Source organism: Microtus ochrogaster, chromosome 18 (genome assembly GCF_000317375.1).
Source record: "Microtus ochrogaster isolate Prairie Vole_2 chromosome 18, MicOch1.0, whole genome shotgun sequence".
In the NCBI taxonomy this organism is placed as follows: Eukaryota; Metazoa; Chordata; class Mammalia; order Rodentia; family Cricetidae; genus Microtus; species Microtus ochrogaster.
In genome coordinates, this window is record NC_022020.1 from 37,028,780 (window position 1) to 37,054,371 (window position 25,592).

General features: G+C 37.8%; 1 protein-coding gene across 1 annotated transcript in view; it reads right to left on the reverse strand.

The window, feature by feature from the left end:
- Positions 1-278: 278 nt before the first annotated feature.
- Dtwd2 (DTW domain containing 2) overlaps positions 279-25,592 on the reverse strand; it is a 49,075-nt gene continuing 23,761 nt past the window's right edge. The window contains exons 2-6 of the mRNA XM_005356084.3: positions 25,305-25,395; positions 22,527-22,621; positions 22,033-22,225; positions 5,077-5,205; positions 279-694 (exon numbers count right to left, since the gene is read on the reverse strand). Coding sequence (XP_005356141.1) covers positions 524-694; positions 5,077-5,205; positions 22,033-22,225; positions 22,527-22,621; positions 25,305-25,395 — 679 coding nt within the window. The 3' untranslated portion in view covers positions 279-523. The remainder of the gene's footprint in view (positions 695-5,076; positions 5,206-22,032; positions 22,226-22,526; positions 22,622-25,304; positions 25,396-25,592) is intronic.

Genomic DNA, 25,592 nt, shown 5'->3' on the forward strand with positions numbered 1-25,592 from the left:
CATCATTGATCTATATATACCTATGTATCGGCAACACCGATGGAAACAACACTGTTCCCAGGCACAGTTTTCATTATATAGACAACTCTTTACTCTAGACCAACAACTAACTGTATGTTGAATAGATCTAAGAAAAAAAATGTAGCAGAAGCACATATTTCAAAACAAATATAGTATCTGGACAATGGTAGCTCACACCTTTAAGCCCAGAACTCAGGAGGCAGAGGAAGGTGGATCTCTGAGTTCGAGCCTAGCCTGGTCTACAGGCTATACAGAGAAACCTTGTCTCAAAAGAAAACAAAAACCAAAATGAAACAAATGACAAATACACTGTGAAAGTCTGTATTTCCCAGCGTGGGTGGAAGCGTGCTGTAGGGTGCTGTTTAGCAGCCCATCTCTTTCTGCACAAGTGCCTACCAGCACTGCGTCTTCGGAGTCAAAGCCTTCAAGCCCAAACCGGGGGAAACTTTACATAGTCTTGTCAGCTAAAGACAGGTGAATGAGCACCATGGAGCCAGTGGTGCTAAATTTTAACACTGTTCAATAACAGCTCCATCTTCCTGAGCTTGCGTTTGTTCTTTGGCATTGGCTTGGGGTATAATCCGTTTTTCAGAAGGTATTCCTTGCTGAGGCGAATCTGAGCACCATGCTGAAGCTGGAAAGAACATAGCGCTTGAAGAGGACGAAGCAAAGTCTGTTAAGAAAAAAAAGATACTAAAAACGTATTTGTGGCAACATGTATTCTATCTGTACTTTTCTTTCCAATGCAGACATTTAGACGTCCTTTTTATTATTGCTTTTAACTGTGAAGAGTAATGACTATTCTAACCTTTGTAATTATTTCTAATTCAGATTCTAAAAAAAGGATTCATAATGATTTTTCATATAGGAAATGGAAGCTGAGTTGTGTTTTATACAGTACTTTATTTAGGTAACATGAAAATTTCTCATTACAATCATTTAATCAGTTAACAAGATGATTAAAGAAAACAGATAAGTAGGTACATCACATTAGTTGAATTCCAATCACAATTAGTGTGCCTCACTGACACAAACAAATCCATGATGACAGTGAAGTCTTCCTCACAGTACATTTGAAATACTGCAATTTAAACCTTGTCTAACGAAAATTTTTGCAGGGCCAAGCATAAAACACTCATGTGTTAACTGAATTTACACGTAAGTTAACAGAGATGGTGAAGGCTGATACAAAGTTGGAACACACGCGCTATATAAAGTTATTCAAGATGAAAAACTAAAACAAAATTAAATAGCATTTTTTTTTTTTTTTGGTTTTTCAAGAAAGGGTTTCTCTGTGGTTTTGGAGCCTGTCCTGGAACTAGCTCTTGTAGACCAGGCTGGTCTCGAACTCACAGAGATCCGCCTGCCTCTGCCTCCCGAGTGCTGGGATTAAAGGCGTGCGCCACCACCGCCCGGCTAAATAGCATTTTGAAGACACTTTTGGATCAGATTCTTTGTATGTAAGACCCTGACTGCTATTTGAACTGGAGAGGGAGGGGGAGAAAGAACGGGAGGAGGGGGAGGGAAAATAGGAGGAGGGGAGGAGGGGGAAATTTGTAATAATAATAAAAGAAGAAAAAAATAATATCAATAACAATAGCAATGGTTTTGGTTGAAAAGGCCAATAAAGAATCATTTTTTAAAAGGAAAAAATTGGACCAAGCACTTGGGAAGCAGAAACAGGACCTCTGAGTTCAAGGCCAGTCATGCCTACAGAATGAGTGCCAGGACAGCTAGCACTACACAGAGAAACCCTGTCTTGGGGGGGGAGGGGAAATTGATCGAAAATTTTCAAACTGTCTGTGTGAAAATTTGTTCTCCCACATATACAAAATACATGGTATATTTTTACATATAAAAACAGATAAAGGGGCCTTACTTTACAATGAAGTATTAAATACTTTGGCAGTCTCTGATAATTGCCTCTCCCTACCCAATAATTTTATCTTATTAATAGAACCCAATTTTATTCATGAAGGTATTATGCCCTTCTACTAATAAAGCACTGAGTAACAGCAGGTAAATGAAAATCACTTGGGATGGGCTTTTAGAGGCACTCAAAGCCAACAGATTTAGGTAGCATAGGTTTTTTTGCTCTTTTCCTGTCAAGAATATGGTTATTAGAGGTAGGACAAACCACCATGATCAGTTGGCAATAAATGTGACAATTAAAGCCAAACAGAGAGGTTAATGGACAGACAGGGGAAAAAAATGTGGGCTTTTTGTGTTTATTTATGTGTATGGGTGTTTTGCTTACATGTATGTCTGGGCAAAACAAGTATGCAGTGCCCAAAGGGCAAAAAGATGTCATTAGATCCCCTGGGCTTGAAGGTCCAGACAGTTATGAGCTGTCATGTGAGTGTTGAGATAATGCTGGGTCCTCTGGAGAGCATCCAGTACTCTTAACTGCGAAGGCATCTGTCCAGCCCCAGATCTCGGCTCCTAATGTCCTTTCCGAGCTGCGTTTATAACTCAGGACGGTCCACTTTAGCATGCTGTACTTACAGAAGAGGTTTTGCTTTTTTTTAAAAAAAAAAAAAGTTGATTTAACCACTGCCTTTATTTTTAAAGGCTGTCACACATAATCCCTGTTGATACAGACCAGTAAGAAAAAAAAAGGACAAGTATTTTGGAAACCTCTACTCTCTCACTGAGCTACATCCCCAATTAATACAAGTTTAAAAGGAAAAACAAGTACAAGGAGAGATTGTGCAACTGCCCCTGGCAAGTCATACTGACAGCAGGTGGTAAAGCTGCCACCCAAGCTGACTTCAGGCCTGCACGGGGCTCCTTCCAGGGGCCACACTCTCAGAGCCTCACATCCACTACTTCCTGTGCTTGGAAGCTGCTCCAGCACCTAGCATGGGGCTGAACCAGAAGACTGGAAATCAACATCACATTAAATTTGTGCATTTGTAGGCACCTGATGTCTATAGAAGGAAGCCACAATATTTCCTGTTTTCCAAGATCTTAAGGTTTTAAAAGGTTTTCTAGAAGAAAGACTCTATAGCTTTCCTTCCAGGGAAGAAATAATACACCCATTGCCACAGAAGACAGTAACTGTCTGTATTCCACAAAGAAGTGTGCTATTTATTTTTTGTAACTAATTTTAATAGATTGGCTTTAGGGTTCACTTCCAATAAAAACAACATATACTATGAACTGGAAGCAAATTTGTTTTCTATAATAAGCATTCTAAGATGTTTCATCACACACGTCTCCCATTCACGCTCCATCGTGCATCCTAGAATCACCCAAATCATGGATAGACATTGTTTCTCTACTCATGGCCACTGTGATTTGATTATTCCTGAAGGTTGAAGTAAGCAGAAAAAGGATTCCAGGCCCTTCGTGTTACTACAAAAGTTTATTTTCAACCCATCCATAAGGAATATCAAAAGCTCAGGACATGTGGGTTCCCATCACAACTCCATATTTTAGCCATTATTTATTCTCAGATATTACACTTAGAGCATAAGTTACCCAAGTTTTGTGTGGTCATGGTAGACTCTTATTTTTAAGTTAACATATCACAAACCATCACATATAATCTAGCAGGAATCAACGTCAGCTATTAGCTTTTTGTCATCCATAAATGTTTCTGGTTTCATCAAGAAAGAAAGTGGCAAACATAGACATGAAGTCACACAGAGAGGGAAGGTGACTGGTAAAGGAAGAAGAGAGTATCTGGGACACCCCGGTCATTCAAAGAACAGATCTAGGATTGCTGGGAAGTGTTCTTCTCAAGGACAGCATGTGGGAGTGAAACTGTTTAGTTGGAACAGTCTACACACACATACAAAGGAAGCCTCTGTTGTATGAAGGTCACTTATTTGGTTCCCGCTGCTCAGCCCAGAAATAACCACACAGAAACTGTATTAATTAAATCACTGCTTGGCCCATTAGCTCTAGCTTCTTATTAGCTAACTCTTACATATTAATTTTACCCATTTCAATTAATCTGTGTATTGCCATGAAACATGATGCCCCTCAAAAGAAGAAGGCCCCTAACTCTCTCTGTCCACAGCTCAGGGCCCAGAGAGGAACAAAGAACTCAATCCTAGCTCCCAGCACTCTTTAACTCTTCTGCAAACTCTGGAGATCGTTTTTGTTCTCTTCAGGACTAACGTCTCTATAACTTCCAGTTACTCTGCTAGGTTTTAGTCACTGCTGAAATTTCCTTCATGGCTAAGGTACTGTCTTGTAACAGTAGCCATACTGGACAATGAGAGAAAGTGGAGGCCAGAGAGAGGGCTCTGTCTGTGCACGCACACATGTGAGTGCCTGCACGGTGGCATGTGTGATAGAGGAGCTAACAACTCTTTTTCAACTGTCATCCTATGGCATTTTTTTCTGAGTAAGAAATACTAGTTCACTTACTTTTCATAACCCATCTTAAGTTATTTATTTATGATACTTTTCTTTTGCTATAAAGTTTCTAAACTGTCCCAAGAAGTTGAGATATTACTAAGCTCATTGAAATGCTTTCTCTGCTAATAATTATTAGTTATATATGTAATCATTAAAATTTTATGGGAGTTAAATAAAATAATAATTGTGGGTTAAATCTTTTTCATATTCTATAGACATTTCTATCCATAAGTACCTATTTTGCACTCTAAGCAAGTTTAATGAAGTAAACAGAATGTTAGCATATCTCCTCAAATAAAGGCAGCAATTCAAACAAGTAATGTTGGTGAAGAATGTTCTTTTAATTAAAAAAAAAAGAATACAAACTACTTAAAAAAGAAGTAGAGAACACTAAAGGAAAAATCTAGCCAAAAAACTCTATTGAGTGCTGTGCTACTTACATGCAATTTAGCATATTAAAAATACTGTTTGCACAGCTTAGTGGGAATATTTAAATAATGCAAAATGGAATGCTAAACCAACACAGTAAAATACCAGAGAGGAGGAAGATTATGAAACTCCATAAATACCTACTGCAGATATACTCCACTTGTCACTTCTCTTACACAATTAACAAGTTATGCATGTCTACATTTCTCAATAAAATCCAACCCGACTTAAAAAAAAACTATGACTTCCACATACCTCTTGTATGTACTTATTTTTCTCTAAGATGGAAAGAGCAGCAGCAGCACATTCTAAGGTAGAAAGGCACCTGCTAGTTGGTTGCATCCGAATTACATACTGACTACAAATGCTAGTTTTTAACTGCACCTGAAACCAAATGCAAAGTAATGAAATGTAATTTTCATTTTAAATTTAAAATTATGAAACGTACATTTTAAATACTACTCACCTTCCTTCAAAAATTGCAAGTTTATAAATATCAACATATATCATTATCTTTATGCACATCCTTTAGTTGTTACTATTGGGTAGCAGAAGCAAGAGTCTAGCTACAAAAAGATATCTGACAAAAGATATCCAGAATACATTTATATTTCTATATAACAAATGACACCAGTAACACCCTCCAGTGAGAACAAGAGTGAATACACACCACAAAAGAAGACGTAAGAATAACAAATAGGAAATTGGCAAAGTGCTCAAATGATCCAATGAGTAGCTTAAATTTAAAAAAAAAAAAAAGTTAACCTAAGGTTGAGGATACAGCTCAGTGGTAGGGTCCTTACTGGACATACAGGAAGCACCCAACAATCCTGAATACTGCCTTCCCTTTATTTCCCCCACCCCAAATTAACACCATTATACCCAAATATAGAGGCCCACAGCCCAACAATGAGTGTGAGAGCCATTGATCCCTCCCCTAAGAGCTCAGGAGACCCTGTGAAAGTGGAAACAGAAAGAGTGGAAGAGCCAGATGGGATGGAAGACAACAAGGAAACAAAGCCTTCTAAAACAGGATCTACACACCTATGAACTCACAGACTGAGGCAGCATGCACAGGGCCTGCATGAGTCTGCACCAGTCAGGGTGCTAGGCCTGAAAAAGGTAGACATATGACACCCCCCCTCCCCGACAATGCTAACCCAGAGGCTATCTCCAACTGATAACTATTTGCAAATGAAAATTTAATTTTCTCCAAGGGAACCTCACTGGGGAACAAACTACTCTTAACAGCAGGCTGCTTGCCCAGCAGTAGATGGCCAACAGAAAATGAACTCCAGGCATCTTTGGAGGTTCCTTGTCTCATAATATCGTGTCAGGGTTTTTGTTTTGTTTGGGTTTTTTTAAATACTATTTTTTATTTTTAATTTATATATTCTCTTCTTTTTACCCCAGAGGTTCTTTTTGTATATATTGTTTTCATTCAGGTGTTTTTATTCTTGAGTGTGTGAATGAGTGGATTTCTGTGCTTATATGTTTGCCTGTGCCTTTTCTTGGGTTCCTTTCCTTCTGTTTTTTGCCCTATTCCAATTTTTTTTTTACTTTATCTTATTATATTGTATTATCCCCCAGAAGCTTGTTTGTTTTCTAATGAGACTGAAAGGGGATAGACCTGAACGGGAGAGAGAACGGGAGGAGTAGAGGGAGGGGAAACTGTAGTCAGTACATATTATGTAAGTTAAAACTCCGCAAGAAAAGGAAAAAAATATGTGCTTCAATGTAAATAAAGGACTTGCTGTGCACTTAAAATGTAGTGCATATATATATATATATATACAATGAAATTTTATGCAGCTCTAAAAAATGGAATCATGATATTTGTAGGAAAACATACAAATGAAAATCATATGTCAAGGGAAAAAAAGGCTTAGAAAGACAAATACATCATGTTTTCTCCCACATGCAGAACAAAGGTTTAAACGTGCGAGAGAGAGAGAGAGAGAGAGAGAGAGAGAGAGAGAGAGAGAGAGAGAGAGGGGGGGGAGGGGGCATTGAGGAGACAGAGAGACGGAGAGACCGAGAGAGATGAGAGGTATTGGAAAAACAGTAAAAAAATAAACATGTTACTTTTTTGACTAAATTAAAATCTCATACTAACAAAACTCAGTGTAAGAAAAAATATGTTAAATAGGAATCTATTCAGGCACTTGAACAGAGAAAAATTCTGTTCCTCAATATTTTTTTAACTATATAGCATCATTTAGAAAAATCATTTTAAAAATGCAGGGGATTGAGTTTTTCATTTGTATAATTAAAACTTTCTTTCCTGAGAGAAGATGTGACAGTATTTACATTAATTGTATGAAGAACATATTTGAAGATGTCCGTATATAAGTTTTAACCTCACAGTTTTGGGGGAAGGGCAGAAATCCTACCTTGTGAACTTGTATGTAAATGTTCTGTGTTTACATGTATGTTCAAAATAAGTTTAATTCATTTGTGAATGGTTATCGTCTGGCGACAGCTTCGAGGTTAGCAATGTGGACTTAAGACTGCTTCTCCTGGTTCTGGGACCCTATCTGGTGCACACCCACGCAGGTCCTGTGTATTCCACCTCAGTATACTATGATCTATGAGTACAGTAGACTGTCACTGGAGTCATTTTACTGCTGTGTTCCTTTAGCAGAACAATGGTGTGTGGTTCTCCTTTAGGTCTCTGACGTATCTACTCTTACATTCTTGGTCACGTGAGCACTGTTGGGGATAGGTTCCATTTCACAGGGTAGACCTTAAGTCCAATGAGATACTGGCTATGCCCATAAATTTTATGCTACCACTGTACATCTAGCAAGCAGGTCTTCTTGTAGGTGAAAGGTTTTGTAGCTGGTGTTTATCTTTCTCGGTTGATAGTGTGCAGAATATCTCTCAGGACAATGAACACTGTACTTAAGGGGTGAAGGCTCCAGGTAGGCACCAGCTTGACTTTTCCATACCCAATGATTTGTGTAGGTATTGTCTTCAACAATAGGGTTCTATCATCAATTGCTGGAGAGCAACCAACTGCCTTGCCAATAGCCTAGGTTGTTTGGGGCCCCTTTAGCCAACAACTCAACTAGGTAATAACCCATTCCTGGTACTGGGAGCTTCACTTGGGGTGATGAGAGTTGTCCATTTGGCACTTTATCTTCACTGCCATTTAGCCCTTTAGTTTAGATCACCTTCGTACATGCGTATATTTCAGGAAGTATCTATTATATATCAGAAGGTTTTCATAAAACCTCCCTGATGCTCTTAGTTTTAGCTAGCCCTCCCTGTTTCGCCCCCCTCTTACCTCTCCCTTTCTGTTTGATTCTCCAATTTCAGGCCGCACTATATCCATCCATAAGTAACTATGCTCATTTCTCTTTGTAGGGAAATTCATTCCTCCCTGATAATCCCTTACTCTATTACCTAACCTCTGTGGTTTTATGGATTATAGCTTGTGTTTGAAGACTTAACAGCTAACATCCACATATAAGTGAATACATACCATATTTGTGTTTCTGAGTCTGAGTTACCTCACTCAGAATGAGTTTTTCTAGCTCCATTCATTTGTCCGTGAATTTCATGATATCATTTTTAAAAACTGAATAATGTCCCATTATGTAAATAAATGTTTTCTTTACCCATTTATCCACTGACAGATATCTAGTTTGTTTCCAAGTTTTGATTATTATGAATAGAGCATAAATGAATATGGTTGAGCAAGTTAGAGATATCTTTGGGGTATATGCCCAAAAGTGGTATAGCTAGATCTTGAGATAGATCAATTCCTAGCTTCTTGAGAAACCACCACACTGACTTCCATAGTGACTGTACACACATGCACTCCCACCAGCAATGAATGAGTGCTCCCCTTACTCTACACTCTCACCAGCATGCGATGTCTTTTTTTTTTTAACTTTTGGCCATTATGATGGCTGTAAAATAAAAATCTTAAAGTAATTTTGATTTACATTCCTTGATGACTAAGGATGCTGAACCTTCTTTTTTTGTTGTTTTGTTTTGTTTTGTTTTGTTTTGTTTTGTTTTGTTTTTCGAGACAGGGTTTCTCTGTAGCTTTGGTGCCCGTCCCGGAACTAGCTCTTGTAGACCAGGCTGGCCTCGAACTCCCAGAGATCCGCCTGCCTCTGCCTCCCGAGTGCTGGGATTAAAGGCGTGCGCCACCACCGCCCGGCTGCTGAACACTTCTTTAAGTGTTTCAGAGTCATTTGTGTTTCCTCTTTTGAGAAAGAGGTTTATTTTCTTGATGTCTAGTGTTTTGAGTTCTTTATATATTTTGGGTATTAGCCCTCTGTCAGATATGTATTTGGTAAAAATCTCTTCCCATTCTGTAGCCCGCTGCTCTGTCTGAATCGTCAATGGCCTTCTGCTGTACTAAAGTTGCTTAGTTTCATTTACTGTTGTTCTTAGTATTTGTGCCATCAGTGTTTGTTCAGAAAGACTGTTTCTTATATTATTAAAGAACCAAAAGCTACATTAGAATTTTTTCTACCAATATAAGCATTTTTGCTTTCTTTTCTGGACAATCCTTCTAAAAGTCCAGATCAACTGATTATATAATACCATAAAGCAAAGGAAAAAAGTTATACTCTAATGAACTTAAACTTCTGTTGAACATGTAAGTAAAATAGAAAATGACCAAGTATCCACTAGTACACACGTGTACACACACACACACACACACACACACACACACACACACACATATTACAAGAGGAACTAGAAGTCTAGAAAGGTAAGATGACACAAGGACATAGCAACAGCAGCTATTAGAGTTCATTATTTACTTGATTTTATTTTCTGCTCTTTAGACAGAAAAACAGCTTAAACTAGTATCTGCAAGTCTTAACAAACCTCAAATCCAAAATCCAAAAGTAGCATTCAAATTTTACTAGAAAATTTGTTTTTAATCTAGCCCTTATACCCAAAGTGAGTAAGATTTTAAAAACAGAAATGGTATAACAAACTAAAATTTAAAAAGACGATAGAAAATACAAGTGGCAAAGCAGAAGCATATACTCCTCTAAAAAACAAAGACAAAGATGTTTTCATTCCTAATTCTCAGTTTCTAGCACAGGCATTATAGAAAAACTGGACAGTTTTGTGTCCCCAGTTGTTATATCCAAGGCTTGCTTAAAAAAATGTCCCCACTGCTCAGGGGTGCTTGTGCACACCTTTAATCCCAGCACGTAAGGAGGCAGAGGCAGGCACACAGATCTCTGAGTTTGAGGCCAGCCTGGTCTACAGAATGAGGTCGAGGAGAGCCAAGGACACATAATTAAACCCTTCAAAAATGAAATAAAACAAAAAATTAAAATGCCCCTATATTAATTACTGGGTTCCAAAAATGTGCTGTGTCCTTCGCTAATCTTATAACCTCAGAGTAGCCCTCTTCTTGGGTATCAAGTAGGTCCATTTTACTTTTGCAAATTTACATATACACACACACATATGGTGTTTGAAAAAGTCATTCAGTGGCAACTGACTACTACATAACTAATGAAAATTTAACAATTTTCTTTTCTTCCTTGAAATAATAATATAATTCTATCACTTTCCCCTTCGCTTTCCTTCCTCTAAACCCTCCCATGTGTATTGTACCTTTCTTGTATGTATTCCTAAATCTATAAATACAACTTACTTATAAAGTTACTCGTGTGTGTGTGTGTGTGTGTGTGTGTGTGTGTGTGTGTGTGTGTTCTCAGGGCCGACCATTTGGCACTGGATAACCAATTGGTGCGCTCTTCCCTAGGGAAGACTCTCTCCCAGTATCCCACTCTCAGCATCCCTTAGTTGCCTACAGTTCTTTTGTGTAGGTTTGAGAACTTGTGATACTACCTCCCCAACACACATGCAACACATGCCGAGTTTACTTGGGGATGTCCATTGATGTTGTCCTTCACCTGTTTCTCTGGCTCCTACTATCTTTCCATTCCCATTTCTGCAATGATCCCTGAATCTGAGGTGTAGGAGTTATATTACAGGCAGATCAGTTGAGACTGGGCTCCATAACTCTGCATTTTGATGGATTGTGATTTCTTATAATGGTCTCTATCTGTTGTAAAGAGAAGTTTCCTTAATGAGGGGTAAAAACTACACTCAACTGTAAGTTTAAGGACAATATTTAGAATGTATATAGAATTGTGTTTAGTAAGGTGATGGTTGTAGGTTCTCCTCCAAGATCCACGACTTCCCTACAGTGCTAATGAAAACTTAAATAGATCCCTTTCAATCCTCAAACTATTCATCTCAAACACTTAATACACACTCATTCTTGACCACTTAGAATTTCTGAAACACATTTGGATCTGTACCTGAACTTAAGAATAAGCATTCCTTCACTGCCTTCAATCTACGCTAGAAATACTGATCACTTTAAAACAGATGTAACAACACTGATGAGACATAAAATGGTCTAATTTTATCTCAGAGATTCAGACTAAAGCTTTAAAAATGGAAATGGTAAATTTTTAATTCTTCCCATAAATTATAGAATATATCCTATCTGCTTTTGGTTCAATAAGTCTGAAAAGCAAGAGCTGCTTTTAAGTTGGTTTAGGACGTACATACTTAGCAAGAACCTTTAGTAGCCTCAGAGCATAAGAAGAAAAATCAGTAAAAAGTACATGAAAATGTCAAGGCTTATACAGGCTGTATTTGTACGTGTGCATATATGAATTTGTGCATGTGTGTGTGTGTTCTGAAAGAGAGAAAAATGCTTTAATGTGTTGTATTTTATAGTACACAGTATGAAAGTCATGAGATACAAAGGCTGCTTGCATGCTTATATAACATTTATAATAAAATTCATTAGTAATTTCTAAAAACAATAAAATACATTTTAATGTTATCTTTCTTCTAAATCAGACTATCTAAGTATTTTCCATTTGTATTCAGTGTATTTCTCAAATTATACAAAATCCCCAGTTCTTTTAAAATTACTAGTAATATGGCAAGGTATTCTTCAAAAGTCAAGTATTCTTAGCCATCTGTTCACACTCTGCACTTCTCATCTTTTCATAAACACTTTTATCCACCATGCCCTATAATTGAGGTACATAATCATACCAGCTGCCTAACTATGCCAACCATGCCTGTCATGCAAACAGCTCCTTTTTCTGAATTAATTGTGTCCACTGGACCAATTTAATACAGTGCTTCTCTAGTATGACTCTGCCAACTGTGACAGCTGCTGCATGGAAGTCTATAGTACATACGCTGCTGCGCACAGCTTATTTTCATTGTGGTTATGCAAGACTTTTCTGAATAATGTACTCTTCCAAAAATGTACACAGTTAGAGGCTTATGCATCATCAGAAAATAATATGGCTCTCTAAAAGTTATAGTTAATTAAAAACAAACACAAGTCATCTCACATTACTAGACCCTTTCAGGTGTGACTGCAATTCACAAAATACATGGAATCAAGGAACTAATATTTAATAAATAAATAAATATTTAATAAAAATTGAGACTGACAAAATGCCTTACTAAGTAATGAATGGCACTTGCTGCCAAGCCTAATAACCTGAATTCAATCCACAGGACCTCAGGACATGGTAGAGAGAAAAAAAACAACTCCCACAAATTGTCCTCTTATATATATATATATACACACACACACATATATACACACACACACACAGTGACACACCATGTACATATACATACACACATATAAATTATGCACCAATTTTATATAAACAAGAACACTCTATCTCACTGCTAATAAAAAAATTGTCATAATATAAACCTTAACAATGGGATAAACTGGCCTTCATTAAAAACTTGTTCTTCAAACATCAATATTAATAAATGCAAAGCAAAACTGAGAATGAAATAAATATTTGTGCTATATAAATCTAACAAAGACTTTGTAGATATATTTAAAAGTCTTGCATCTCAATAATAAAAATTCTCCCCCAAGTAATGATCATAAGGGGCACAAATGCAAATTAAAGCACAATGAGGTTCAAGCTACTGCGGTTAGAATGACTAAAATCAAGGGAGAAGTTAAATTAGAAACGAGGTCCAGTTTGAGGTATTTATTTACCCAAGACCCAAAAGACTTGTAAAAAATGTTCAAAACACCCTTATTCATCCTTCCTACTGTCTGAGAAAGACTCTCATGCTATCAAACATTCTTTTTCTTACTTTGATCTCTTTTAGCCTCTCCTATTTGAAGAAAATATAAGTAACCCCCCACACACACACACATATAGTAGTCTCAGAATTCTGCCAGCTTCTCCTTCCTCCCTTTTCTCTGCAAACTGTTCAGCTTGAGACTAATGGCCCCTTAAGCCAGGTTGTCTGGACTCCGTCTCTGTACTACATGAAAACTGCTTACTAAAAGCAACACTGCAGCAACTATCATGTCATTAAAACTGATGACACTTCTGTCCTCATTTTAACTCAGCTAAAAGCAGTGGTCAACTGTAATGAAACTCTATTGCTCTGCTGTCGAGACACCAGACTCCCCTGGTTTTCCTTCTATCCACTGGGCTACACATTCGGTGTCCTTTACAGTGTATGCTCTCCCCTGCATAAAGCACTTCAATTTCTCAAACTCCAATCTTAAAAAAAAAAAAAAAAAAAAAAAAAAAAAAAAAACTAGTGACCAAACCCAGAGCCTTGTGCTTGCTAGGCAAGCACTTACCATTGCACTAAATCTCCAACCACCTTTCTTTATTTCAATCCATGTCCTAATTCCGGATAATAATATGCATACGCTCACTTAACTTGCCTTCTATCTGGAAATGACTGGCAGATCTTAGCCACCCCTACAAACTCAAGATTGAGAATTTATTGCTTTAAAGAGATTGTGAATTATCACTGTGATTAAACAAGAGTAGCGCAAAAAATATGAATGAAAACACTGTGTAAACAATTCTATATCTAATTAATAACTTAGGATTATCATAATGAAAAGAACGTTAAGAATCTCAATGTAAATCTACGTTAATGCAGAAAATGAAAGGGGAGGATGAATGGATGTGATTTTATTATTTAAGGTTGCACCCAACGCAGGTGACCAAAACTTCTTATTCCAAGGTCTTCAGTGGCATCCAAAGAGTGGTCAGCCAAAAATCACTGCAGCTAGTGATGAGAACTGGTAAGAAGATTAGAGGGAGCTGGTCCACTATACCACTTCTGGAACAAGTGGTTGGAGTATCGTGACCTAAAACACTAGTGGCTTAAGGTCTCGGTGACATAAGCAGACTGTGTACTCAGAATTCATGGCTAAAATTAATTCATCTAGAGAGAGTATTACAAATGAAGGAACACAGATTCAACCATGAGTGTTCTGGTTCACCTCAGGTCTCCAAACTCCAGTGGAAGTGTACATATCCTGTTGCCTCAACTAAGACAAAGTAAAAGAAGGGGGGAAAGCAACAAACACACAAAACAAACTTAATATAAGGACAGAGATGAACAGATAGATGTCCCTGAAAAACAAAAAAGCACTTAGGAAAGATTAGAACCAACAAATTTGAAGCCAGAAATCACTTCTTCTCATACTAGCTTCTTCCTTTCTCAAGCTTAAATATCCAGAATTTCAATTTAAAATGACACAAAACCATTAGTAGTATTTATTGACACCTCCTCAAAATTTATTTAAATGAAATAAAAATGTATGCAAAATTATTTTCTAAAATGTAATAATACCTCCATAAAGTTGTCATTTCATTATAAATACTAAAATACAGATACAAGTATTAAGTATAAACAAAGCCACACTCACATAGGAGCAATAAATGAACTTATACATGGAAAGATCAAATTATACCTAAAATGTGATAAGGCTTGCAGATTCCTCACGCTGTTCAGAGGGAAGGACTCTCCGGAGCTACAAATGAGTGAGCAAACAAGAACTATTTCTCATCACATGTTGGAAATGTTTCTATATTAAGCAAAGCTAACTTTTCGTCATAAAAACATGCAATATTTTCTAGAAAAAAAAATTCTTTCTTTCATAGTTATTCTTGAAAACAAAAGTTATGGTGCATGTTAGCCCTTCATTCTACATGCTGACCAGATTTTTATTTCCAAATAAAAATTAACCTGAAAAGTTGAGATTTTAAAAAAAAATAAAATAAAATAGACACTCTATAATGAGTATATAATCAGAACATTGTTTATCTTACAAACACCAAAGCCAGGAAAGAATGTTATATATTAATAAGACAACCAAAAACATGAATAACATGGACACAAAATCATTCAAAGAATGAAAAGATATTCCTTAAGACTTGAAAAGGATAGCTGGGGAAGAAATGAAAGGAATTACTGTTAGTTCCAAACAGGGCCCCAAAAAGACAGTGTACTAAACAGAAAGTCTCTGACTGGGCAAACAGGATTGTTATTGAGAAAACAGAAGCCTAAAGGTAGTTTTCTATTTACCAGGCAAACCACCACCTCCAATTGTCTGAGGCAAGGGCATGGAGTTCCCAGTTAATCTGAATAACCTGTGTTAGCTCAACAACCACAACCCTGCCGATTGTCATATAAAACCTGCTTTTTTGTTTTTTTGGCATTTTGCTGTTCTCTCTGACCCCCACCTCACCTGAGAGACAGCTTGGCAGTTTGATCCACCAGTAACCTTCCCACAGGGTGGTCCAGTTCTGATTTCACTGTGTTCTCACAATAACCAGCTTACATATAACGTGTGTGTATATGTGTATATGTGTGTGTGTGTGTGTGTGTGTGTGTGTGAGAGAGAGAGAGAGAGAGAGAGAGAGAGAGAGAGAGAGAGAGAGAGAATATATGGAATTGAGTACTACAATTGTCCTTACTAAACAAAAATACAAGGTAATCCAGAATATAAAATAAATGTATAAATGATCTGTCAAGTCAGGGTAATCTGATTCCTTAATCGGCACCTTGGGTGCTAATATCGTAAAATCTACAGGTATGCATTCCACCCAAAAGTCTGAGTCCACCTTGCAGCTACCCCTGCTAGTGTGCCACACATATTTGCAGAAGCTATGCTGACCTCTAGTTCAGACCAACCATGTGGTGAAAATCTTGATGTGAGTTCTGTCAACAGCATACTGAACTGTGACTGGATCGAGACACACTGTAAAACAGCAGGTGCTCTGAGATAAGAAGCTTCAGTGAAGTCTATCTACTGTGCAGTGTTCTAAGGGTCCCCACAATCACTCAACGATTCAGTGACTTGACAGGAATAAACAAAAATAAAACACAGTCTATACCCAGCCAAGCTATCGTTCACTACCAATGGAGTAATTAAAAAAATTAAAAAAAAAAACACAGTCAAAACTATGACTAAGAATTATTAAAGCAAAAGCAACAAAAAGACTCTTGAGGCCTGGTCCCAGTGAAAGCACACATGAAGCTCCTAGAGACCTCTCCAGTGATAATAGCTCAAGTCAAACTAGAATCCTCCAGCAGTGAACTGTAACACTGCATGCAGTACTGGCTGCAGTGTCCACAGTTCTTACTGGAGGCCAGTCAGGTCTTCTGCTTCCTCACACATACCAGAATTTCAGACTCCCAGAGGAAAACTGGTGCCTGTCTGTTAGCACACTGTGTGCACTAGACATCAACACAGTGTGTCACTCATCTCTTAAGGGAAGCGTCCATTAATGCATGTTCTGAGCTTATAACAGTAGCATAATGCAAAATGCATTTAGTCCAACTTCAAAAGTACCCATAGTCTATCACATAGTCTCAACAATGTTTTACAGTCCAAATTCAAAGTCTCTTCTGAGATTCATGAAACCTCTTAACTATAACCCTGTAAAATCAAAGTCAAAAAGCAGATCACAAACATCCAACACGTACCTCTCCAAAACATGGGTAAGGGAATATAGTGAGGAAATACTGGACCAAAACAAGACTGAAAAGCAGGAGATGCAAACTCTGCATCTCCATGTCTGATGTCAAAATGTTCTCTAGATCTCCAATTCCTTTTAGCTTTGTTGACTGCAACATACTTCTTTCTATTGGGCTGTGTCTAGTCCCTGTTAGCAGCATTCCTCAGCAATGTCTCTGGCATCTCCAACATCTTGGGGCCTCCAAGACAATCCAGATTTCAACTTCACATAATGGCCTCTCTAGGCCTCTGTTCACAGACACTTCTGACACATGCCGGAACTTAACAGCTTTCCTTAGCATGGAGGCAAATTCTCTTTCTTCTATCCTTAACTCTAAAGCCAAAACCACATGGCCAAAAGTGCCAGTTTTTTCTGCTTGCAGGGGCTGGAACACAGCTCTTTTGTTCAGTTACATATTTGCCAGTTTTCTGTCTTCAATGGTTTCCTTCACTGCCTAAGACTGGCTTTCCATGCATTTGCTCTGTAGACCAGGCTGGCCTCAAACTCAAGAAATCTGTCAGCTTTCGCTTTCCAAGCGCTGGTACTAAAGGCATGCACCATCACACCTGGTTCTAAGCTTTTCTTTCTTTTTTTGGTTTTTCAAGACAGGGTTTCTCTGTAGCTTTGGAGCATGTACTAGAACTAGCTCATAGACCAAGCTGGCCTTGAACTCACAGAGATCTGCCTACCTCTGCCACCCAAGTGCTGGAATAAAAGGCACGCCACCAGCACCTGGCTTTTATTTAATTCTTTTTCACAAATTAAAAACTTAGCTGGGTGGGATCTTGCCCTGAGGTCACCATGTTCTTTATTCCATTTCTTAATCTGTTTATCTCCTTGAACACAAGTCTTAGTTCCATCCACTTCCTGGTACTCAGCTTGCTCCTCTTCATTATAAATCTTCATTAGAGTTACCACTAATAACCACACAACAGAGTCTATACTAGGCTGTTTTGAGATTTTCTCTACCAATAGAATTAATCCAAAATTCTTCACTTTAGCCTCAGGCAGACTCTTCGCAAAAGGGCAAAAGATAGTCACTTCCTTCATCAAACTATTGATGTGGGATTCCCCTCTGTATGCTATGAATACCATTCGTAAATAAAGAAACTGGCTTGGTCTAATATGATAGAATAGAGGTAGGTGGGGTGGAGGCTGGAGACAGTAGGATGGACACAGGACTAAACTGAATGTGGGGAGAAAGGGCGGAGTCAGGCGAAGCTATGTCACCCTCCAGAGAGGAGAGAAACACTAAACTTTAGCCGGTAAGCCACAGCCACATGGCAATACACAGATTAACAGAAATGGGTTAAATTAATATGTACAAGTTAGCCAATAAAAAGCTAGAGCTAATGGGCCAAGCAGTGATTTAACTGATACAGTTTCTGTGCAATTATTTCATGGCTAAGAGGCCAGGAACCAACAAGTGGCCTCCATCCAACTAATAGAATAGAATTAATCCAAAATTCTTCACTTTAGCCTCAGGCAGACTCTTCAGACAAGGGCAAAAGATAGCCACTTTCTTCACCCAACTATCACTAGAATAATTTCTATGCAACATACTAAAATTCTTCTTCTATGAAACCTCTTGAACCAGGCCCCTACAGTTCAAATCATTCTCAGTACCACTGTCTTCCATGTTCCTACTGGTATGGCCCATTAAACAGTACTTAAAGCATTCCACTGCTTTCCTAACCTAAAGTATCAAAACCCAAATTCCTCCAAACAAAAGCTCAGGTCTATCACAACAATACCCCAATTCTTGGTACCAACTGTTGTTAGGCTGCAGCTGCTGCAGTGAAGAATGAGTCTCAGAGCTCAACAAACCCACACGAAGTTTATTAGGAAAAGGTGGGGGTAAGGGAAGTGTCGATTGATGGAGAAGGGGGCGTGGAAAGGGGGTGAACAAGTGGGCAGAGCTTACTTACAAGGGAAAGCCTACTCATGTATACAGAGCCCTAAGAAGCCACACAACGCATGACATAGCAATATATGATCACAGGGCCCCTGTGCTGGCTAGCTGTTTGCCTGAATGCCGGTGTCTTAAAGTTTCAATTGCTGTGAAGAGACACCATGACCACAGCAATTCTTACAAAGGAAAGCATCTAAATGGATGGCTTACATTTTTCAGAGGTTTAGTCCATTATCATCATGGTGGGACATGACATGCAGGCAGACATGATGCTAGAGGAGCTACATCTTGATCCTGCAGGCAACAAGAAGTGGTCTACAATACTGGGCATAGCTTGAGCATGAACAACTTACTACTAAGCATGAGACCTCAAAGCCCACCTCCAGCTTTCACGGTAGGATTCTTCTTTTTTGTTTTTGTTTTGTTTCTTTGCTTGGTTTGATTTTTGATTTTTCTTTCAAATTTGGTTTTGTTTGGTGGGAGAAGTTGCAAGGGCAGAGAGAGGACAAGGAGGATAAAGGAATGGAGAAAAGCGGGATCAGAATGCATGAGGTAAAATCCACAATGAATCAAAAAAAGTAAAAAAAAAAAATACAAGCTGGTATATCTGACTCTGTTACCTGCTTCTAAAACCTTTCCTCCTACCCAGTTCTCTCGGCCAGCACTAATAGGAGAGAAGGTGCCTAGTCTCACTACAATCTGATACGCCTTGGCTGGTTGATATTCATGGAAGGACTGCCCTTTTCTGAAAAGAAACAGAGGAAGAGTGGATAGGAGTGTGAGGGGAACGGGAGAAGAAGAGGGAGGGTAAACTGTAGTCAGGATATAAAAACAAAAAAAAAGTAAATACATAAATACAAAAAAAAAAAAAAAGAATCCAAGCTGGGCAGTGGTAGCACACACCTTTAATACCAGCATTTTAGGAGGCAGAGACAGGCCAATCACTGTGAGATTGAGGCCAGCTTGATCTACAGAGCTTGTTCTAGGACAGCCAAGGGTACACAAAGAAACACTGCCTCGAAAAAAAAAAATCAAAAAAGTGATAAAAAGGTGTCCCGGGATAACTGTCCTACCAGATTGTATATTCCAGCTGGATATTAACAACAGAAACATCAGAAAGCTTACAAACTCATAGAAACTGAACGACTTACTACTGAATGAAAAAAATGGGTCAAGACATAAGAAAGGAATTAAAGACTTTCTAGAATTGTATGCAAATGAATACACAACATACCCAAACTTATGGGACATATTGAAAGCAGTTGGAAGAGGTAAGTTTATAGCACTAAGTGTCTACATTTAAATAATTGGAGAAACCTCATACTAGTAACTTTACAGCATACTTGAAAGCTCTAGAACAAAAAGAAAAAAAATCATACCCAAAACAAGTAGATGGCAAGAAATATTCAAACTCAGAGCTAAAATCAGTAAAATAGAAACAAACTAACAATATAACGAATGAATCAATAAAATAGAGTTAGTTCTTTAAAAAAAAATCAGTAAGATTGACAAATCCTTATTCAAATTAACTAAGAGGTAAAGGAAGAATATCCAAATTAACAAAATTAGAGATGGAAAGGGGAAAGGGGGTTATAACAACAGATACCAAGAAAATCCAGAGAATAACAAGGACATACTTAAATAACCTATACTCCACCAAATTGAAAAATCGAAAAGAAATGGATATTTTTCTTCATATATACCACAAACAGACACGACCAGAGAAGAACTTTCCATGATACATCATAGTCAAGATGACAAAAATACAAAGAAACAATGCTAAAAGTAGTATGAGAAAATTGTGAAGGCACATACAAAGGCAGGAATACCACAATAACCAGACCTTCCATCAGTAATTCTAAAACTTCAAAAAACATGAAGTGAAATATTTCAACCTCAGAAAGCAAATAACTATGAACCAAAAATGCTATACCCAGTGATGTTATGTTTAAAAACTGAGCAAGATACACACAAATTAAAGCACTCTGTGGTAACCAAGTGAGAACAGAAAAAACTTTCCAAAGACTACTATACAGGGAAGAAGAAAGACAGTGTCCTCCACATGTGAATGGTGAAACATGAGTCAGCTGCAAAGGAGAATGAAGCCCGGTCAACTGCAGGAACATGATGAACACTGACAACACCATCCTGGGTAAAACAGACAGACACCATCATACCATCTCATCACACTCCTGTGAAAACTAAAAAAGTTTATTACAGAATTAGAGGTCAAATAATAATTGGCAAAGAGAGGAAGGGAGAGAGGCCAGCAAACAAAGTTAGAGAGAGAAGGAAGGAGTAAGTTCTCATGGTATGTCACACAGCACAGCGCTCCAGTCAACAACAGCCAATCTTCAAAATAGCTGGAAAACAAATCTGAATGTTCTCGCCACAAAGAAACAGTTGCTGCTTAAGGAAAGGTTCTTAATACAGAGAAATGAGGTAATGGGACCCAACACACTAATTTGATCATTAAGCAATGTATAACACCCCAGAGAACCATAGGTATTCCATGTGCAAGTATTATGTCAATTAAAATACAACTGAAAAATTGATCAAGAAAAAAATTACTGAAGTAAAAAAGGCAAATGTAAATAGAAAGCTTGAAGTCTCCGCAGGAGAGTCTGAAGGGATTTAAAAGTACCCAGAGCAGACAGGTTTACCAAAGCATTCCATCTTATTTCTATGGAGGATCTAATTCTATAGGTAACTATTCTAGGCTACAGAGAAGTATTTATTAATTTTATCCTGTGAAGCTGGAAAACCTTAAAACTCAAACTTGCCAGGGAAAAATATGAAAACCATGTGCATGACAGTTTAATACATTACACAAAATCCAAGCTCCACCTGAATACAAAATGTTAACAGTCAGGAAAGTTCACTCCCAAAACACAAACACAGTTGAATATTTCAAACCCTATGATTACAACAAATTATATCAAACAGGACTGGAAAGATGGCTCAGAAGGAAAGGGCACTTTCCACCAAGCCTGACAACCTGAGTTAGATTCCCACGACCCACAAACTGCTGTGTATACACACACACACACACACACACACAATGTTTAAAAAAAAGCTTTTAACATGAAAAATGAAGGACGAACCATATGATGATAATAATATCTACCCCAAAAGTACCTTGCAAAAGTTTAATCATTACTTATAAGTAAATATGTATTTAAATAACATTTCCTAACAAAATCATTTATACACATATAAAGAGATGACACATTTGAAATTTTCTCTATATACAATATAAGTATATGTACTCACTTATGTAAGAGATTTATATATGCATACATTCATAAACATAAATCAACTTAAAGCATATTATTAGAGAATATGGCAAATATATATACATATATAAGTTTGTATATGTAAATATATGTATATATTTACCAAAAGCCTAAATAGCATGTAATCGTACAATTGTACTTATTCTTTGTTAAAGTATTAGTTTACCTGTTTGGGAAGTCGGAACAAGGAATTCTTATAGAAAATGTCTTTAGCCTGGCTCCATGTACCATCAATGATGATGATTGTGGAAGGATAAACAGGAGACTCTAATATAAATTCTTCCAAATTAGTAGCTTCAGCCCCTGGATATAATATTAATGTACCAGAGTCCCGGCAAACAGTTGAAAGTTCAATATCTCTAAAACAATAATTTTTAAGATATCTTTATTAGGTACAGGGAAAACAAAAATTTAATACACTTAGTGATTGCCTAAGTAAAGCTGCCCTCTCAAGGAATCTGTCCAATCAAACAGAAGTGCCAGTTCAAAGGTTACCCAAAAGCCTCTGAATCTGGTGCCTGGCATGCTGTCTCCTCAGGCACAGTTCTTCCTGCCAAGTCTTTCCTAGCCAATGACCAGTGACATCGTTTTTAACCCTCCCAAAGAAACGTCTATGTGGGAAAGACCCGCTCCCAACTGCCCGCCAGTCTGCTCACTTACCGCTCTTCACTGAAGCGGCGGCCAATCTTTACTGTGCACTTGTCAGGGGGCAGGCATGCTGCTAGCAGAGGGACTGTGCGCAACACTTTGCTTTCCTTTAAAGAAAAATTAAAAGATGGAGTCATTACCCAGGTAAACACTTTTAAAACTTTCCTGGAACTGAGTGATCAAGTGCTTGCGCACAGGTACAGGGAACTGAGTGTCAGCAGCAGTGTTGCAGAAAAAAAAACTTTTCTGAGAAACATTTGGTTTCTAACTTTATGTATTTTTACAAATCTTTTACCTAAGACCAGACTTTAAGAAGCAATAACATTTCTCTAATTTACCAGTATTAGGCACAACATAAGCACACTTTTAAGACTTATTTAGATATATTTATAGGCTAATGGTTAGAATTTTAAATTATAGGGGGAAAATACTTTATAGATATGTATGCAAATGCCATAATAAAATCCACTGTTATGTATAATACATATTAGCAATAAACTAAATAAATTATAAATGCACATAAATTTGTGTTAAACTGAATAATTTATTCTGATAAGCTTTTTATTTCAACAGTAATTACATTTTGAACATATCAGCTTGCAGATGATAGCCTGTATCTCTATACCAAAAAAGTAGCAACATATGCAAAATATAAAACAAAGGACATGTCAAATTTAGAGACTTACTAATGGCCAAATGGAACAGTTTAAGCAACAAATATTAGACTCTAATACAAAATACAAAAGTCTCCACACTGTTACCTGAAAATTAATAACTAACTAATGAGAGAAAGGGAAGTAGCTTTCTTACACAACTCTAAGTCCCCAGGGAAAACACTGCCCACTCCAGAAAGCTTCCTTCCTCCTCCCATGGAAGTGAGCTGCACTTTCAGGATTCAGACCCAAGCACAAAGCTGACCACCATCTGTAGTGATAGTTTGTTTGTGCTATAACAAATAAAGCTTGCCAGAAAATGACAGTGGGAAGTCAGAGGCCAGGCAGTGGTGGCATACACCTTTAATCCTAGCACTTGGGAGACTAGGCAGGTGAATCTCTATGAATTCAAGGCCACCCTGGACTACTCAAGACTGAATCCGTCTAAAAGAGAAATAGAGCTCACACCTTTGATCCCAGCACCTGGGAGGTGGAGACAGGAGTGATATGGCTGGGTGGAGAGAGGAATATAAGGCAGGAAGGGACAGGAGGACTTGTAGAGACAGGATACCCCGTTCGGTCTGAGGATTTCGTAGAGGTAAGAACTAGTGGCTGGCTGCTCTGCTTCTCTGATCCTTCAGCTTTCTACCCCAATACTAACTCCAGGTTGTTGTTATTATTAAGACCAATTAGAAATCGCACTACAACAATCAGTGGTTGTCTTCAGCATCCCTAACTTCCACTGCTAAGAACAAGCTTTCTTGTTACCACAACTCTATTGCTAGTCCTGTGGAGGCAACCAGATAGCCACTGTGCCTTAGGTCACATAATCCTCTCCACCACATCTCTCTCCTGGAACCCATCCAAATGCTTTTCAGTCTCATTTTTATGGGAGAACCATGAAACTGTCAAATCTGTTTATACAAAGTAGTGTGCTAAAGTTACACACAAGCAGCCTGGTGAACAAGAGAAAGGCCAGAAAGTCCCTTTGCTGATAGGGAAGATCAATCTGGATGTACCTGTCTAGTCATAAAACACATCCATAGTGGGCACAGTCTTAAACTGGTCATCTAAAGTGGGGACTGTGGTTTTGAAAAAACTGTAAGAGATTTCAAAATACAAAAATTAGCACAAATCAATTTTTAAAGCTGTATTTTGAAGGACATCTCATACCATCGGACAACATAATAATGGAAAAGTACCATATCTGCATCATAATATGGAAACAATAATAACCAAAATTCAGGTTTCAATCCTGTATGACCATAACAATTTGTTTTCTGTAAATGTAAGTTGCACAGTCTTATAATTTTAACTGCAGTAGTAATTCAGTGGCACAGTTGCCAGAATCATAAGAGCCTGCTGTCAAGTCTGGGAGAGGAGCTGTCAACAAATAATTTGCAACAAAGAAACAGTATTCATCATTCACAAAACAGAAAAGGCTAATTTATTTTACATCTCCCTTGTGTCTTTGCATAAGCTATACAAAATTTTATTTTAAAGAGGTAAAAGAGTTCTCACTTGGGTTACCACTAAATCTGTTTACATCATGCACTGAGTAGTTTTGTATTAACTAATTTATAATTGCCTGTAGTTTCCTTACATCTCCTCATCACAAATCAAAACTAACAAACATACATACACACTGGCACATATCTAATCCTAAACAGAGTAGAACAATGTTAGCTAAAAAGCCTTACAGATGGCACAGTACAAACTAAAAGTGTTTGTGCTAGTCACCTAAAAGAAAGAAAATTTTACTTGCATATCCATCTTGTAAGAGTAAAATGCCAAAATAAGTATTTACTCTAGCAAGAAAAGCCATCAGGGAGCCAAGATGCTGACGAGAGCTTTAAAAGCAGTCATTTTTCTCAGCTCTTTATTCACAAAATTGCATCTTTTCATCTTACAAACCTGCTGGAGCTCTAAATCTCTACCTCACAGCAGCAGGATTGTGAAACAGTGTCTCAAGCATTGACTCTCTACTATCATCTGATAGATAAAGCAAGTACTTATCAGCAATAGTGGTGTTTCTGAGACACTCACAACCATGAGGAATGAGCATGTTTACATGCGTGTGCTCTCTGCTGCATTCAGACCCCACCTGAAGACAAACCACTTACGAACTTTAACTCACCTCTGCTGGATGCTGAATTATGTACAGATGGGTGGAGATCTGGAGTGGGTACACTGGCAGATATGGACACAAGCATACTTTCTGGGGCCGGCTAAAGAGCAAAAAAAAAGCAAAGAGAAGCTTTAAAGTGTGATATAACATCATCCAAATACACCAACATCATGCCATGTTTATATCTAAAGAGGTCTGGAAGCTAAGCTACGTACTTTCAAAATGAAACACCATTAATTCATTTAATGAGACATTTTAGACATGAAAACTAGGAACTAGATTTAAGTAAATTTTCCC